At 39.1% G+C, this 12330-nt stretch overlaps 1 protein-coding gene across 8 annotated transcripts in view; it reads left to right on the forward strand.

Moving 5' to 3' along the window:
- The window catches only part of tnika (TRAF2 and NCK interacting kinase a), a 64701-nt gene that overhangs the window by 5796 nt on the left and 46575 nt on the right, over positions 1-12330 (forward strand). For all 8 annotated transcript variants that reach the window (XM_032546576.1, XM_032546578.1, XM_032546580.1 and 5 more), the window contains exon 2: positions 7343-7408. In XM_032546576.1, the coding sequence (XP_032402467.1) occupies positions 7343-7408 (66 nt within the window). The remainder of the gene's footprint in view (positions 1-7342; positions 7409-12330) is intronic.

Raw genomic sequence — 12330 nt, forward strand, 5'->3', positions numbered from 1 at the left:
ATAGTGCTATAGGTAGGCTGGTATGAAAAAAAATCTATTTTTGTGCTAATAATAGCACAATAACATGCATATAGCCAAATGTAATACTATTAATATACATTAATAGCCCAATTAATGTGCATCAGTTATTTTTAATGCATATTAAAAATGCATTGGGCTATCTATTCTGGTAGCCTACATTCTGCTCCTTAGACATTTTGTTTACAGCTTGCCAGCTCAGCTGTAGTTAAAAAAAAAATAAAAAATTCGGTTGTGGTAATGGACCCAAACGCAGGCAGGAGGGAGACACAATGATTTTAGAAGTTATCTAATGGCAAAACTTTGAAAAACAGGTAAGAAGGACAGACAGGGAAGACTTCAACAGGAAGCAAAAATGAGACTAAGATTGCAGGAAAACAGGAGAGTCTGACAATTAAGTACTGAATAAAAGGAGTATAAATATATTTGGAGGGCGATTATTGGGGTGAGGGTCATCTGTGTCCAATTAGCTAATGCTAAGGGGAAAAACTTAATAAAATGAATAATGTCTTTGCAAGAGTTACAGACAGCAGTTTTGTAGTATGTAAGTGTGATTTATGTCATGGCTGAGAACCATTATCCCCCGAAATGTGCCAGGTAGATGTAAAGTATCACAAGGACTGCTGTGGATATTTGGAAATACGGCCAAATGTGGCACACTGTTTTTATGCGTGCCACTTCGCATAAAAACAGCCTCACTTTCTTTTAATCAAAGCTTCTGCAAGCTTTCTGTCATTATGTTTATTAGTTGTTCTCAAGAAACCTTTACGACTACATGCCTTAGAGATGAGGGTTGTAGTTTATTACCAGCTGACATTTTTATGGATGTCAGATAACCAGGCGGTATAAAGAATTCAGCCTTCAAATTCAACTCAAGTACAAAACATCCTGGGGATAAGTTGGGGGAAAAAAAATATGCAGTTTTCCACGGCCTCCATTTCACTGCTTTCAAGGCTCAAAGTTTACATTGTCAATATTTATGTCTGTATCTACAATGACAGGGCAGTACTGTTATCCTCATGCATGAAGGGGAACTTTCTCAGTGTAAGCAGGTGGTTTGAGTGTTGTGTCTGTCGGTGTCCGTCCCTGCAGTTTTGCACTGTTGCTGTTTTTTTGTTTTTTTTACCTTGAGGACTGTGCTCATTTGTCTCATGTATGTTTTAGTTTGACGTTACAAATTTTAACAGAATGCTCAACTCACAAAAGAGCAGATAAAAAGACTTCTCAAAGTCTCATACTGACAGTACAGATGTTCAGATCAGAGATCGTGGCAACTAGAAGATATTTGTTTTAACATAAATATCATAAATTAATTTTAATGCCAAATGTATTGTTTATTAAATCTCTGCCTCTTTTTTTATTATTCACAAATGTAGTGTCCCCCTTCAAAGCCTTACCTGTACCTTTTAAAATCAGAGTTACTGCATTAGGCTTTTAAAAAAAAGCATATTAAAGAAGAAAATTGCATGTGTTACTTTGTGTAACATTTTAAAATCATTATTAGGAATAGAGGTTGCATCCGTGTGCCTGAGAGTTAGCAGTCTGTGATCCACAGCTCTGCAACTAACCCAGATTTTACTAATATTTTGCATAGAAATAACCACAACCTTGAAGCAATAGAATCTTGTATTAGCGATTAGCTTGATTAGTGCGGTTAGCATGAATAACGGTATTCCCTTCATGTGATTTTCAAAATAATGCCAGCATTTCCACATATAGCACAATCCACCACAGAACCAGGTGAAACAGAGTTACACCTTCAGCTTCCTGTTTTCTGTTTTGCTGAAGTTGATCCCAACGTGACACTTCGCATAAAAACAGCCTCACTTTCTTTTAATGAACCTTCTTCATATCTGCGTCTTCTCTCACTTCATTTAAACACATCCCTGATATTAAAGTTGAGTTTTCGTCTTGTTTTCAGTTCAACTAAGTAAGGTTTATGTATGGGGCATCAGAAAAAAAGACTGGATTTTTGTTTCTGATCACCTGATCACCAACTAGCATACTCTAGACATCCTTACATTTGCAATAAATTGCCTTTCTTAAGAACCCTTCTGTTAAAGTTTAGCTAAAAATAAGCACTATTTATGTTTTTTTGTTTTTATAAGTTAGTCAAGAACCTGTGATATCTGTGTAATAAAATGTGTGTTTATTACGGGAATATTAGTCATGAATGATTAACCAGACTCGAGGATTGAATGTTGCAACCAAGGCTTATTATCAAAATAGGGGAAGTTTCAGTCCACTGTGGGTTTGGTGAATTTTGGCTTACCACTGGAACAAAATTTATCCATTATTCCCACATCAGGTGTCAGTTGGATGACTGCTCTGTCTCCCTCTTTCCGCCCTTATTTATTAGCAACTGTAAATTTAACGTCTAACTGGTTTTCAGCAGCCTGTTTTGACACTCACTATGATTCGTCAGCCATGACTCGGTTCATGTGGCAGTCATGTGACCCTTGCAGACAATCGGCAGGGAAGCAAATACATGAGAAAAAAGAAAGAAAGAAAGAGGAAGGGGTTATAATTGTTGCAGCCATAGGCAACTTTAAATAAGAGTTGCACACACACACACACACACACACTAACTAAGGCTGGCACGTGCTGAGGGCTCATTTTGCAAGTGGCCTATAAATTATGAATGGTACTGTGCTATATTTTCTCCAGCCAGCCTGAGGACATGTATGAAGTGGAGCAGCAATAGTACATTGTTTCTCATTCTGTGCATTCAGGAGAGGACCTGTAGGTATGCATCATGTGTCAATGTCAATACACACACACATACATTTACAGCATACTCTAGGCAATATTCTTTCCTTTTGTTTGTTTTACTCTGACCCGGTCCAACTGTTTTTGTGTGTGTGTGTGTGTATCACCGGCAAAGAAAGCGCAAAGTGCACCTGAAGTCTCCAGGGAATCCCTGTCAAAAGTGTGCATGCTGCTCTGACACTTGATTCAAACTCACGCATACACTTGCAGAGAGGCGAAGGAAGTGAGGGGAGCGAAACGTAGTCGACCTGTGTCAGATGAAGTCCTCGTGGCAAGACAAACAGATTGCGGAAGTTTGATTTCTGCCAGCGCTCCTTGACCGGCTTTACGTTTCGTGCCCACTCTTTCTCGTCGGAACGCTCGCACGGTAGCCCCCCGCTCTCCTCCTCCCCCGTCCGCTTTATGTAGGAGTGTGTTGTTTTTTTTTGGCACACTGCATGATGGGGTGTATGTGTGCAGGTTCCTGGTTCTGAGAGTGTGAACGAGCGAGACGGCGAGAGGATGTGCATGAGACAGAGAGTGAGAGAATGAGTTTGTCGATGTGTGTATGTGAGGAAAAGTGCATAGGGGTTGGTGTTAATAGCACACAACAACACGGCAGAGGTGGGGGTTGGGTAAAAGAACAGGAAAAGGAAGAAGAGAAGGGGAAAAATGCACAAGGCTCTTCGTTCAGAAACAGTTGACAGGTTGACAGGCCTGCTGAGACCCACAGAAACAAACATGCGGAGACGGGGCAAGAGGCAGGAAGACATGGGGAGGCAGAGGGGGATAGAGTAAAAGCCCAAAGATGATCTGCTTAAAAAGGATGAAACAGGCAAACACCTTCAACCTGCTGTGTTGATAAGTTTTCCTTTAGTATTCGAAACGTTGTTTGAAAATGCAATTTCCACCCTCCCTCTGGCCATAATTCTACAGTTTCCTCTTTGTGGAAGCAAACAGAGAGCGGCTTGTGATGCCAGCAGACAAGTCATGAATGTGAAGTATATATAAAAAAGAGCAGGATGATGAAAAATCTTACTGAATAAGAAAGGGACATGTGATAACATAAAAAAAAAAATTTTTTTAAAGCTTTTAACCGGGCAAGAGTTGTTCCGGAGAGTGTTATGCAATATTCTCTATTCAGTTTTGCATTTATTCAAAATGCAGTTGTAAACATTTGTGTGGTTTGTATGGGTGACTGAAGCCTCTCGCTTTTGCCTCCAGTGAAACATCCTCAGTTCTGTCACTGTTAATGCTTTCGAATGGAGTTGCCCTGGAGTAAAAGGGGGAAACAAAGCATCAACAAAGCCTGGATACACAACCGTATCTGAACAAGATTCACAAAACGAGACAGGACTACACAGCTGAGTGCCCGGAGACAGATCTTAGCAAGTTGAGATGGATTGGAGTTACTTTTGATGGAGCAGAGAGGAGGTTATTTGCCTTGATTCTTTCTACTGGTTCACCACGTCACTAAAAACACGTGTGCTAGAGGATGTGTGTGCTGGCTGTCATTACGATTTAGCCAGCTGTAGCTTTTGTTAGCTTACAGATAGTAACCCAAATATTAGCTGTGGGTGAGTTATTAGTTATCACAGTGTTTTCGAATGAGCGACACTCGGGCAGCTGATCACACATGTTGTTGCCAAATAGTGTTGCTAAACTGTCTCTGCGATTTGAATCTCTTTTGTAGCCCCAAACATTTCTGAATCCAGCTTGTTTCACTATAGACAGAAGTATTGAAGCTTAAAAGGAAAAAACAAAAACAAAGTGGTATTCTGATATATGTCTGCTCCAGGTTAGGTTCATGTCTTTACCAATTTGACAAAATGTTCTCCAACTGTTGCAAGTGCCTGAATGAACAGGTGAAAAATCCAATTTCCTGTAAGGTAACTGCTTATAGATATCAGATTAAATTAAGTTAACACCTTTCTGATACAATGTGATTTCCAGTATTTCCTCACTCAGAAACCACTTCAACACCGAGGAGCATTCAAGTTAGCATGCTGTTAGTTCTTATGATGCATTCAACGATCTGAAAAAGATGGTATCTTTCAGCTCCCAAATGGGTATTCAAGCTGAAAACCTGCTGTTTCAGTCTCTATCCAATGTGTTTGCATATGTGTGCTTTCTGAACATAGTATGTATTTTACAAGTTGTTTCTATTAGTCTCAGTCCAATACATCAAATCTATCTACAAACACCTATGTGTAAATGACTAATATTGAGGACAATAATATCCCCACACTTTCTTGAAATAAAAATAATGTCCACAGTGCTCCATTCATGATTTTACCAAAGGCTTAGAGGTATGGAAGTCCTAAGCCTTTGGGTGGACGGTCACAGCTACTTGTGCCTGTCCATTCAGTCAGAGGTAATAGTGACTGAATTTACACTATTACTTGATTTAAATTAAGTACAAATTGGATCTTCCTTAACTTAGGAATCCTAAATTAGAATTTAAAAGTAGTTAAGCCAACAAACTGTTGAGCAGCACGTGAGACGTTGTAGTTGATGTTACAAAAACAGCCATTCTAAACCAATCTAGTAACTGAGAGTACGACATTGGTCACTGAATATTTTATTTTTACTTATTTGTGATGGGCACATTTAAAATGTTAAGTCATTTACTTATCTTTAAATCCCTCGGATATTGAATTCTTTCACAGCGTTAGTCAGTTTGACAGCACTAGGGATGAAATATATGGCATTGTAATGTGTGATACCAAATGTGCCAAGAACACTTAAGAAATTGTGGACTATAAACAATGAAGTTTGCTGTTTATCTCTTAAGTCCATGGCAACAAGACTACTTTAAGACTTCGGTGATGCCCAGGATACAAGGGTCTAAAGAGTTTAAAGGGTCCAGAGACTTTCTGGGCCACTCAAACATATTCACTGTTGGAATGAAAAGAGTGTTGGCAGAAGGAACTTGTCCTGGAGTCTGTCAGGAGTGAAAGAGGGCTATGTAGATAAAGCAGGAAGCAACAGAGAGACATAGATGGACATCATCTGGTTGGAAAACCACAGCCAGAGAAGTGGAACGAGAGGAAAGAAAGGGAGAGAGAAGGAGAGGGTAAATGCCAGCTATTGTTGGAATGCCGTAGCAACATGCAGTGGAGAAGCAGGGGGGAGGTGTGTGTGCGGGCGTGCGTGTGTGTGTGTAAATTTGCAGGGGTCAGTGGGTTTCATGCTTTGTCCGAAGTTCTTCCAATTCTGTGTTGGCAACTTAGCATCTACGGACTTGAATTATTAGCTAGTGTGGACGCTAGCCTGAAACAACTCAGCACTGCATTTCTAAACAGCAAACACTTGGAGAGTGGGTTGTGCAGGAACTTGCTGCTGAGTGAAAGTAAAGCTGTTAAAGGCCACCCTGTGGGCTGCTTCCTTAGGAAGACCCAGGATGTAATTACATGTTGATAGGGAAAGGTCTCCCTGTAATTTTAGCTCTTCCTTAAACAAACGGAATGGACAAACTCAGATTTGGACTTTTGTCAGAGTTACAATAAAACCAGGTCAGGTAAGCTGATAAAAACGAGATAACTGAATTATGATGAGAAGAGGTGGAATTGAGCTATACAAAGGCTGAATCTGACACCTTGGTGTTTTCCCATTGATTTCCAGACTATTTGACTTCCTGGAAGATACTTTTCTTTCCTTGTTTCTGTAATAGCGGGTTTATCAGAGCATATGATGTAACAACTTTGAGCCTGGATTATCTCGTTGATTAAAATATATTGATAACTTGAAATTAGCTGCCTTTTAGCATAGATTCTGGTCCCTGTGATTAGTGTTGAGTTTCTTAGTGTGGTAAAAAAAAATTTTAACTGGTACTGAAAACATGAGCAGAATGAATGACAGTCATTTTCTCAAAATTTCACAGTAAAATATGTGAAAAGTATTCTGTTGATATTGACAGGACTACAAAAATAATAAAAGGCCATCTTTGCAAGAAAATTCTCCAAACCATATTCTCTCCTTATGATGCATAACATTCTGAAGGAAACAGTGAGCTATTGCCCACCGGAGAACATAATTCAAAAAGAGACAAGGCAACTTTTGCCTTCTGTCACACACACACACACACCCGCACACACACACACACCCACACCCTGACAAAACAACACATCTATTGAAGAGGCGTGCTGATCAGGCCCTTCCTGGCTGACAGATTTCTGATCATCTTTGAGGTCTGATCTGAATGTTTAGATTTTGACCAATTTCATATTTTTTTTTAAAAAGGCTATAAAACTAAAACATGAGTAGCTGTTTCTTTATTAAACCTTGGAGTTTATAATCTGACTAAAAATAAATGGAATATTTTTATTTGCATTCTACTACAAAATTATTCATACCATTGGCAGATTTATGTCTTTGAGGTCTCTGCCAGATTCAAGTCAGGGTTGTAGAGCCGGATCATTTTCATTATATACATAAATGTATATCATATACATGGGCAGTGTACTTTTTGCCATTTGTTTTTGTTAAACTAAACAACTTTCTCAAACACTCAGAGTTTGCTTTACTGAATCTTCAAAAGCGTAATCCTTCCACTGTGTTTCCTTTGCATTTGCAGGATCCTTCGGGCATCTTTGACCTGGTTGAGCTGGTAGGAAATGGCACCTACGGCCAGGTGTACAAGGTAAGATGTCGAGCCCATCTTTTTTTTTTCTTTTACCAGACTTTTCCATTTTATCAGCTTTTATGCATTCTGCTGGAATAAAAAGCAGAAATGTGACTGGAGGAAACGGCGTACAGGAAAAAAACACTAGACCTAAAAGCAAGCTTGAGAGAAATTGAACGTGGGTAAATAAGTAGAGGCCAATTCTTTTTTTCTTTTCGTTTTTTTTTTAAGGAAATTTTCCCCTTCTGCTTTTGTTCATTTTACACACCTGCTTCTTTCTACATCTTAGCAGTAACTTTTTAACATTCACACTTCTAAGTGAGATCTTTGAAAAGTGAAAGAGGTGAAAGAGGAGCACATGCGTATGTTGCTTTGCAGTTGTGACATCAATGTGGTTTGAGCAACGTTGTTGTCAGATGGACTCAGCTGTTTTCCCACTGTTGCAGAAATCTTACTGTGTGTGTTACTGTCTGAAGTCCCTCTTCCCGCCCGCACCCCCACCGCAGCCTGTCAGTCTCGCTGCCCCTTTTCTGCTTCACCTCAGGAGGTGACACCAGGACGCTTCAAGACCCCTTGCTGTAATAAACATGCTCTTTCAACTGGAGGGCTGCCACTGATACAGGTGTGCCCCTGTGAGTGCATGCAGTGTGCATATGCACGAAGCTGTGATTAATAGACCAGAGAGTCAAGGTCAGGCGGTGATGGAAAGGAGCTGTTGTTACAGTTGACTGGACTGAATGTAAGGTCAGACAGAGGTCAGACATTCATCTTCACACTTCTGGAAATAATCCGGCCGCCTCACATGTGCGTGTAGGTTTGCGACATACAGGATGTGGAGCAAAACAAAGAGAGAGCATGAAAAAAAAGAGAAAAGTGTAACCACTTACGACTGATATGATTTCTGGCTGAAAGCTTACTTATCAGTCCTTCACACTACTAAGCCACAGACTCATCTAGTTGCCTGTTGGGTTTCAGGGCCTTAGTCTGATCCACACGACTGGGTGACTGAATGGTACAGAATGTATAAGGCTGTGGAGTAAGCTGTGGTCTCATCTGTGTATGTGTAAGAAAGTAGATTTTTGTTTGTTTTATTTCTTTCATTTAGTCTCTTTAGCCATTGGTACTTTATTTAGTTACTAAGCTAAAAAAACAAACATCCTCATTTGGTGTTATAAAAATAGCTAACATTTCTTAATAGCACACTATAGTGAGCAAGAAATGTTTTACATCTCAGTTGAATTAATAAGACAAAATCGAAGGAAACCTTGTTTAAAGTAAGAAATGTAAGAAAATCCTGGTTTGGAAAGCTTTGGAGTTGAAGTATTGCCACATGTTAAAGTTTGGGTGCTTGTCTTGGGTGCAAATTGTTGGCCAAATTGATATAAAGGCTAGAGTTAATTAAGCAGTGTGCCCATGCATGTACAGCTCTTTGCAAATGTATTCATCATTCTTGATCAGTTCACCATTTTGTGACAGTGCAACTACAAATGTACTTTATTGGAGTTTTATGTGATGAAGCAACAGAGAGTAAAGTATAATCGAGAACTTGAAGGGAAACCATATAGCCAATCAGCGGTAAGGAAAATTAATGGTGCTCCTGGTGTTGCTTTGCAACTGCCAGTCAATAGCTCATCTAGTAGCATTATGTCCAGGTACTTGAGCTTTGCAAGCTGCTTTTTCTTTACAAAAAAATCACAATCAGGCAGATTTTCTGTGAATAATGAGCTAAATTCGATGGGAAAATGTACAAATAGGTGAATTTGTGAATAGTGAACCTTGAATAGTTGGGGGACTGCTTGATCAGGATCAGTTCAGGATCTGGGAATCTGTTGACATGATAACTATTAGTAATTTGTTTCACAGAGTTTTGCCTTTCCAGAAGAGTGGCAAGAAGGAAGCGATTGGTGAAAGAAGCAGTCTCTAGTCAAGAAGGGAACATAGCAAACATGTGGAGGAAGGTGGCCCGGTCAGCTGCATGTAGACCAAAAACGTTAATTTTTACAATAGTCTCTGTGTGTGGTGGAAAACTGACGGTGTTCAATATCTTTATACATCACATTTCTGCACTGCTTTGTGTTGGTGCATCACTTCTGACCCCAGTGAAACACATTTAAGTTTGCAGAAACTGAATAACGAATGTGGCTGGTTTTGCAAGTCCCTATATATCACTTTATGGCAAAATATGATGTGTGTGAATGACTTGGAGGTGTTGTGCTCTGATATGTCTGTGTGCATATGGGGCATTTTGGTATTTTCTACTATATTTTCAACTATATGCATGATTTCTTTTCCTATCACGCTACATATTGTTGCAATATTCATGAAAAGCCTAATGAAACATCATTTTTTGAGCATTAGCTACAGTTGTACTTATTTAAGTATGCTGACATTTTAATCAGCTGATTTTTTTTTCTTTTTCTTTTTGCTACCTTCCACCATATTGACATTTAAATTAGCCTGCAGAATATGATTAAAAGGTAAGACTCGACCCCCAAGAGGCTGGCATTTTTGACATTTAATTTAAACTTACAGAAAAATAAATCAAGGTGCAGTTTTTTAAATCTTTTTGTTTAGTTTTTTTTTTTAGAAAGATTACTCTAAAGTTGCTTCTAATCCCTCTGCAGAATTAGGGTTGTGTTAGATTTGCAGGGTCACCCAATAACGCTTTCTTTTTGTCCTTACATGTTTCTCTAATGGTCAGCAATGCGTTTAATCTTTCTGATGATATTCCGTCTGCTGTGTGCCTGGGAGAGAGAGATAACAGTTTTATCAACCTTTCCATTACTCCGTCTCGTTAAATGATACACATCGGCTCCTCTGAGCTCTTTATTTGCTATGTTATGTTTGCACGTAGAATTTTGTTTGTTACATATTCCCCGTCAGTAAACACATTTGTAACGGGGTTGGTGATAGGTGAGTAGCTGCAGTGAAAAGATCATCTTAGCTCCACTCCATCTCTCTCTCTCTTTCCATGTTAGTCTTGTTTCCTTCCTCTCCCTCCTCTGGCTCCTCATCCATATCAGTTTTCATTATTCTTATTATTGTGCAGGCTCATTGTTTTGTCTCATTTCCTTCCTTTGCAAGTGATCTGGGCTTAAGGTGAGCAGCATGAGCCTGTGTATTGCCTGTATGTATGTATATATATATATACCGTATATATACTGTATATATATATATGGACTCAGCTGGCTGCCTTAAAAGGACCATAAATAGAGAACATGGGTATTGCTGAATAATTAAACACTTTATCTCTCCACTTCGCTTCCTCCCCATCAACCACTGTCAGTTCCTTCCTTTAGCCTTTTCTCTGTTGTCACTCTTGTCACTTGCCTTTCCATCGCTCCCTTATCAGTATTTCCTCTTATCATTTTGCAACATTCATCCTTTTCCTGCTCTGGGTTAAGTTAGATTTTCTTACTTTTGCTTTTGTTCTATTTTTTTTCTTTCTGAGGTCTCTGAATATTTATTGGGGCTTGAGGGCAATGGGCATCTCCAAAGTGAGAAACCTGCTCAGAGGAAGAGGAAGACTTCATAATGAATGAATGAGGGAAAGAGTCATCATTCCTGGCCTAGATTTTGGAGCACACACTGACTGGATATTTAAATGTCCAGTTAAAGAGACAGGTTTATTTCAAAACTGCTAATTACAAAAATCCTATGTGTCATTTTAGAAGGTTTTGTTTTATTCAGATTCAGTGACCATTTCAGAGGACCATGTTGGGAATGTCCTTGTTGTTTCTGACACTGATCCAAGTCATTTAATAGTAGGGATTTGCCAGTTCCAATTCACAGTCCGATATTTTACCAAAATCAATGCAATATATATACAGTATATATATACAGTATATATACTATATATATGTACTGAAAGTGCAGTGAAACACCAATCCAATTGGTTTGCGAGGCATTTATCTCACTCAAAAATTACATTCCTGATCTTGCTGTTTCAGTTTGTCTTGACAGTCACAGATATTTTATCCCGACTGGACTTTCCGCTGGGTATTCTTATATTTCAAAAGCCACCTGCGTCAATAAATACAGCTTCAGTCCCCAATAAACTCACATGTTCCAGCTGACGACGTTTTTGTGCAGAGCTGATAAAGTGCTAAGCTAACGCTAATCTGTTTGCTACTTTTTGGTCTGTCCTGTTTGTCTCTGTGTTACCCTGCGACAGACTGGTGGTCAGTCCAGGGTGAGAGCTGGTCATTGTTTGTGTATACGTTGTCTTCACATGTTAGCACACCGTGAATGACTTTTGCGGTCTCTATACAGAAAAGATGCAGCACAATGACAAGAGTTTATCTCCATGATGACAGAACACACTGACAGAGCTTCTCCTCAGACAAAGGGCTGCACACACACTTTAAATATTCACCATTCAGACCAAAAGACACACACACACCTGTGCTATAGCTAAAGTGATGTCTGTATTTGCTAGTATGCGCTAATATGTTTTCCATTTATTTCACTAATGTGTCCTTCATACATATTGTAGATGTGTTACTAGAGAATAGTAATAGTTTGATTTTTCATTCCTTTTGCCATCTCAGTGGCCATTTTTACATTTTTTAAATGAACTGTGGTAGTCCCGCTGTGTTTCTCCTATTCCCTTAGTCCCTATTTTGCACTCTAAAATCCACTTCAAAGCTGTTTTGTTTTTTTAATCTCCTTTATCTGCTGGAAATCATTCTGCAAAGTACCATGGGCTATTTTTCTCTTTGTGTGCCTGCCAAATCTTTCTCCTTCACACAGTAACACACACAATATAAGCACGGTGTGAGGGACTATGGAGAGAGTGGTTGGTCCTAAAATAGGAATAGAGCAATCATTTCATTACTTTTATTTTCATTTAGCCACGGTTCTGTTTCAGAGTAATGTAGGGCCCTATGGTGTCTTGCAAGAGGATCGAATGTTTAGAAACTTTGTTTTTTTTTAACATT

Source organism: Xiphophorus hellerii, chromosome 19 (assembly GCF_003331165.1).
Source record: "Xiphophorus hellerii strain 12219 chromosome 19, Xiphophorus_hellerii-4.1, whole genome shotgun sequence".
NCBI classification, from domain to species: domain Eukaryota; kingdom Metazoa; phylum Chordata; class Actinopteri; order Cyprinodontiformes; family Poeciliidae; genus Xiphophorus; species Xiphophorus hellerii.